The sequence below is a fragment of the Ochlerotatus camptorhynchus genome, unplaced genomic scaffold, assembly GCF_037179485.1.
Source record: "Ochlerotatus camptorhynchus isolate MF236.1 unplaced genomic scaffold, CSIRO-AGI_Acam_v1.1 ptg000277l, whole genome shotgun sequence".
Classification (NCBI taxonomy): Eukaryota; Metazoa; Arthropoda; class Insecta; order Diptera; family Culicidae; genus Ochlerotatus; species Ochlerotatus camptorhynchus.
The window spans coordinates 4,495,788-4,501,787 of record NW_027040766.1 but is presented as its reverse complement, the minus strand read 5'-3'; the positions used below and the strand labels follow the sequence as shown (position 1 = coordinate 4,501,787).

At 39.2% G+C, this 6,000-nt stretch overlaps 2 protein-coding genes across 7 annotated transcripts in view; one reads left to right on the top strand and one right to left on the bottom strand.

The window, feature by feature from the left end:
* Positions 1-816: 816 nt before the first annotated feature.
* On the top strand, positions 817-2,449 carry LOC135706348 (uncharacterized). The gene is made up of 4 exons (XM_065227966.1): positions 817-1,041; positions 1,272-1,402; positions 1,462-1,628; positions 2,283-2,449. Exons 1-4 carry the CDS (start codon positions 879-881, stop codon positions 2,335-2,337), a joined length of 516 nt encoding a protein of 171 aa, XP_065084038.1. The 5' UTR covers positions 817-878; the 3' UTR covers positions 2,338-2,449.
* A 38-nt stretch (positions 2,450-2,487) lies between these two features.
* ATP7 (copper-transporting ATPase 1) overlaps positions 2,488-6,000 on the bottom strand; it is a 64,915-nt gene continuing 61,402 nt past the window's right edge. For 4 of the 6 annotated variants that reach the window (XM_065227881.1, XM_065227882.1, XM_065227884.1 and 1 more), the window contains 2 exons: positions 3,764-3,993; positions 2,488-3,076 (listed from right to left, as the gene is read on the bottom strand). In XM_065227881.1, coding sequence (XP_065083953.1) covers positions 2,929-3,076; positions 3,764-3,993 — 378 coding nt within the window. In that variant the 3' untranslated portion in view covers positions 2,488-2,928. Of the gene's footprint in view, positions 3,077-3,300; positions 3,612-3,763; positions 3,994-6,000 lie in introns of those variants that run through there. The other 2 variants (XM_065227886.1, XM_065227887.1) reach the window with 1 other exon arrangement.

Here is a 6,000-nt window from a genome sequence, read left to right as displayed (position 1 = left end):
TGTTTCGCCATTCGCTTTGTTTGGATTTTTCGATAGTGGAACATATAAAAAAAATGTTTAAGGTTGTTTGTTAGTTGATTTTTGCCTGCCCCGTCTGATTGCAGTAAAATATCCGTTATTTTTACATTTCGGTAGTTTCGCCCTAATCACACTTTACTCCGGAGTTGGTTTTGTTTTATAACGACTAGAAAATACTCAGAGGGAGAGATGGGCGGAGAGAATGTTTTGAGCCAAATGAACTGTCACAATCTGAGCCAATCGAACATTCCAATTAGAAATTTTCCGAGGTTTTTCTTATTCTTATTAGAATAAATTTGAGAGTATTGCAATCGAACAGAAATTCAATCACCTTTATGTTTTGTGTGCTTCTCAGATTCAACTAGTTTTTGGAACCAAAAACAATATTCTAACTCTATTGACTAATTGATCTTTGTTGGTTAATGAATGGCACCAAGAAATGTGCAAAGAATTGCGATCCAATCAATTATTATTTTGCACGGAAATCGAATCAAAAATAAAAGTAATTTGAAATGCTAGCTTCTAGCAAGGGTTGCAAGATAATTTAGGAACAAATCCCTGCTGCCGAATTGTATTTTGTTTTCTCCGCCTTCTCTCCCTCTGAGTATGTCGACCACGATTTTGGCGGATTACCGGGGAGGAACTGTAGTCAACTGTGACACCTGCAAAGCTTGTGCTAACTGTTATTTACTGTTATCGAAATTTTCGCGCTTCAAATCTGTCAAAGTTTAGCGGGGCTTTCGTTTGTTTACCGTTTTGTGAAGAGTTTTGAGGCATCCGAGGTAATCACTTCCTAAAAGTTAACTCAGGTTTTTTACAATAAATTGTTAATCTATCGATGAAAGTAAGCCACAGGAATTATGTGTGATATTCTGGTGATGAATGTAAATTGCAAGCGTCGCAAACGGATGCGGTCCGATGATGGCGACGGCGGTGATGGCCCTTTTGTGATGCAAAGAAAGATGTTCATAAACCAACTGCAGGTCGACCGGCAGAACGAGCAAAAAATGAGACAAATTGAAGGTGAGTTGCTTGGAAGGGAAACAACAACAAATATGGGCCAAACAGGTCTAGACCACTAAAGGGATTGAAAAAAGAAAATATATTTTTTAAAGAAATTGGGACGAAAATCGTGAATCTTTTTCATAGGAGCGATGGCTAGCACCAGCATCCATAGCAAGGGGTCGCCTGATTTACTTTTTGAGATGGTCACAGACAAAAACTAATAAAAATAATGTCTTCTTTTTTACCAGAGAAAACCATGAACATGCTGTTCCTGGGAGCGAAAACATCTTCACAGCAGCGACCGGGCGTTTGCCAGCGTGAATGTCTGAAACATGTGCGTCTCCTGGGTACCGGGGAGTATGATTTCGATATTGCTAATGTAAGTTGGGAGAAGAATTTTGAATAAACACCGAATGCCTAACATTCATTCGTCGACAGTGTCCGGCGTGGATGGCGAAAAAAGCGGATCGCGAGTGTCGGATCTGTGACCGGATCTCACTGGTTCACGCGGACTGTACCAACTGCAATCTGGAATTGTGCGAGTTTTGCGGAATCAGCTGCCACTACTGTCCGGAGAAGATTTGTATGAACTGCGTCAACATATTGTAAGTATTTAGTTGGTGTTTACTCTTCTTTTGAACATGAGCTGTTTTTTTGTGTTTCATGTCAAATAGCCATTATGCCAAATAGGTTAGATACGACGTTACTTTTCGAGAAGGAACGAAAGGGACAACAAATTCTCACATTGACGGGCAGTTCTAAAGCACTTTAGTAAAAGTATGGCGACTGTCACCACAGAACTGAAAAAAGTTGTTAAAATCGGTTGACGGTTCGATTGAAATAACTTTTGACAGACGTTCATACTTTTTTACTTAGAGGATTTTTGGCAGTTCTGGTGTAGCTACACCGCAAAAACGAAAAAGAAAATAGATGATACTTACTGTGTACACAGAAACAAAATCCATTGGCAAAATTACTATATTGATGGTTTAAATTAAATACTCGCACCAATAGATTTGTGCAGAAACGAAATTCATTTAATTTTACTTATTTTTCTATCAAAACTACTATGCCGTTTGAGTAAGCATAGTAGTTTTGACAGAGTGGCATTAAATTTGTTTATATTTATAGTCAGCTATACTGAAATCATGGTAGATTTAACGGCATTAAGCACAGTAATACTGAAAATAAGTGCTTTCTGCAAAATAGTATTCCTAACTATGGTCTTTGTTTCAGTGTAGTTTTCCTTTTCTTTCTAGTAACTGCCGTAACTCGGATGTTCCTTGCTGTGAACGATGTAAAATTTTCAATTGAAAGGTAGGATTGTGATATCAATATTATATTATACATTTTATGTTTCTGTTAAGTGCGTTTTGCAATATCTAATATTATGTATGAAATACGACAGTTTTGAATAAATTTAAATGGTGTAAATTTCTTTCACTTTCAAAAACGAGACCAGCCTTTATTACAAACATTTATTTATATAACTCTGCTCCTCCTCTCGCTAACTATTTACGCATCTATGGTAGGTTTTGTCCTCCTTATCGAGGATATGGTACTTTTCAACTGGTTGGATTTGTGCTGATTGATAAGTACGTTGCAATACAAACGTAATGAGTAGCTATAGCGTAGTATGTATGTATGTATTTGATAAAAATCGTAGAACAAAAACGTAAATAATGCTAAACATATCACAAAATCACTGATGAATTGAAGGCAGAAACAATAATGATGAGAATGAAAATCGATAGAAGTTCACCATTATGGCTGTTTCCCGGTTGAATTTCAACCGTGAAAATGCTGAACTTGTCTAACATAATAACTTCGGATGGTCACTTTTTCGTTTAAAAAAAAACATAAGTAAAATCACTAGCTGGTCGTAGTTGGCACAGCTCTTTGTGGCTACAGCCTCTGCAGTTCGGTTGCGTCTTTGTAAATGCCACTGTTGATGGACTTGACGATCCCAACGCTTAACTCGTCGTCGTCTATCATCTGGTTGGAAGCTAACAGTCGATCATCGTTGGAAACCTTCGGCGAGCGGATGAATAGTCTAAATTTGAAGGAAAAGAAGTTAATTCAACTTTGTCCCAAGGATGAGGTAGGTACAACTAAAAGCCGTCTGAAATACCTTTTGCTTTAAAGTTGAAATCAAATATAATGAACTCAGTGGAGAATACCATGCTTAAGTTATATAAACTTATAAAACAGCTTCAGTTAGGTGCAGATGAGCGGCAGTGCTTCAAGATTGTTTTAGAAATGATCGGATGAGGGTGATTATTAGTACTAACTATTTATTAGTTAAAACTGATTGGGCTAATGTACAAACGTAACAAAAAGTACTTTGTTCTAGCAGTGGAGAAACGGTCATCTTAAAGCTAGTCTAGTGAACACATAATACTTCAATACTTGTTGGCACTTTCCCTGTTAGAATATCATTTTTTTCTTATTCCTTAACCTAACTGGTTAATAGTGCAGGATTAGTAATAGTCACGTTGTTGTTATTCCCTTTATGGCATATTCATTGGCAGGAACCCCTTTTTGTTAGCAACTTGTATTATCAAGCATTGGAAGGCACTCTGAGAAAACTGAAAAATCAAAATAACATAAGCGAAAAAATTTAAATCGAAATAAAAAAAAACGAAACAAGCAAAGCTAGAACACCAATTACCATATCCGACTAGATTTACAAACATTGCAGAGTTAACTCCGAGAACAGAACAGGTTACGAGGCGCTTACTTGGCTAAAGTGGAACTGGTCGAGCGGCCAAAGTTGGGCCGTGGAATATCGTCCAGGCCGCGGTGCACGGAAACGGTGTCCGGATCCAGCAGGGCTCCGGCTTCCACCAGAGCAATGTACTCCGGCGTCTGGAGGGAGGCTTTCGTCGGTTTTTTGTACAGCTTCAACATCAGCGAGGAGCACACCACCGACACGGAACTGAGGGCCATCGCTGCCGACGCCATCCAGGGCTGGAAAATATTTTGTGTTTATTTTGACGGCGGCATCATTTGATTTGATGTAGGTATAATATTGTTTATAAGAGTACTATACAATGGTTTTCTGCCATGAGCTTGTTGAAGTCACTCACTAAAACAGTGTAGCTGCATATCAAACAACCTAACAACCATTGTTTTAAATATTGTTCGGATTGAGCGAATTCTGCAGAAAAGTATCATCGGTAAGATAGATAAGGGAAATGTAATTTTTTTGGATCAAAGATTGGGCCCATCGCTAAAAATCTGCTATTTATCAATTTTATCTAGATGAACGCGTCATTGGAGCGGTACTAATGGATATTTTTGATCGCTATTGAAAATTTAGTCGATTGCTAAATTTATGTATGGGCCCAAATAAGGGGCATTTAGGCCGACTGAGGTTCGCACTGACAATATGCTCGAGTTCGCACGGGTTGGAACTGGTTCCAACCTGGATAATAAACAAATTCGATGAGCAATATGGACCGGAGGCGAATGTGGTCTTTCAGCAAGACGGGGAACCATGCCACACCTCGAACCGCACGCAGAATTGGCTGAAAAAACATCTGTCGTTCTGGCCGAAAGATATGTGGCCGCCATCCAGTCCCGATCTTTTAACCCCTTGGATTATTCAGTGTGGATCATCATGAACACCAAGGCCTTTGCCAAACGCCACTCCAGTACAGCAAACCTCAGGCCCGCACCTGGAGAGATATGGATCCGGACTATATTATCAGAACGTGTTGAGGACCTAATTGCGCACATACAAATTCTATTGATGATTAACATAGGGTTAAGTTCTTACAAACACATTTTGAATTACATAATTCTCGGGAATTACTGCCCCATTTCACCTGAAATTGTTGTTGTTCTTAGAGAACCCATTCGTGGATGTTGAGGAAATCCGTTAACAAGAATCCCAAAACTCTGTTCACCATCCAGGAGCTACTGGAGGCGGAATGGATGACGTAGGAAATCAATTCATGACAGTTCAATTTTCCCAAAATCGTCCCCTGCTAAGCGTACGACATCAATCCTTAGAAGTGTTACGTAGATGCAAATATCTGCTCCAGCCAGACGGGACTGTCCACGTCGCCGCACAGCCTTTCGATATTGGATGATGTCGATGGTGAAGATCAGGATAAGCAGCCCTAATAAACAAATGCCATGAACGAGCTGTATCCCGGATGGGTATACTATCCCACAAATGGTTTGGATGAAACCCCGAACCTGCCAGCGGAGGTTCCAGGGAGTTTCGACCCATTAACGCATAGACCTTGGACCAACGGCTTTACTTTCCTTTCAAAGGAAGGCGTGATCAGATATTTTATGCCTCGGGAAAATCCTGACTTACCACTACACCACCGGCGCCGCTAACGGAGATTCCTAGTCAGTGGAAGCTCCGGAGGGAGATAGTCGTTGCTACCGGAGGAAGTATCATCAACAATCAATACGAAACTAACGATTTTAAATTGGCTCACTACTTGAGTAGCCTATTGGTCCCAAGCAAATCGTTTAACGTAACCTATTCTAGTCAAAATTCTAGTACTACACAATGTTTGTTTTGATTCGCTATGAAAGTTTGACGGATAAAATGAGGGGTTATTGGATTTTCCTAGAGTCGGTGTATAATGAGTCACGCCAAGAGAAAAACAGTTGAACTCGCATCACGGTTTTCGAAAGATTCCCTTTCTTTTCACTTGGCAACAGAGAACTTCCCGCATAAGCGCGAACCATAAATTGACCTTACCTAAAATGGTTAAAATTGTTTATAATTCCTGCTAAACTTCAACTGAAATGGTTATAGAACTTTACATGAACGTTTAACGATAAAGTTTTAACCTTAAGTATTATAGTTTTTTGGAAGTGGACCTTACAAATAATGGGTTGTTAAGAACCATTACCATTCAAAATTCTTGTTTTTTCCATACATTTTCGGAAAGAAAACTATACTAAAACCTTTTAACTTATGGTTTGAGAACATTAATGGTAATGGTTATG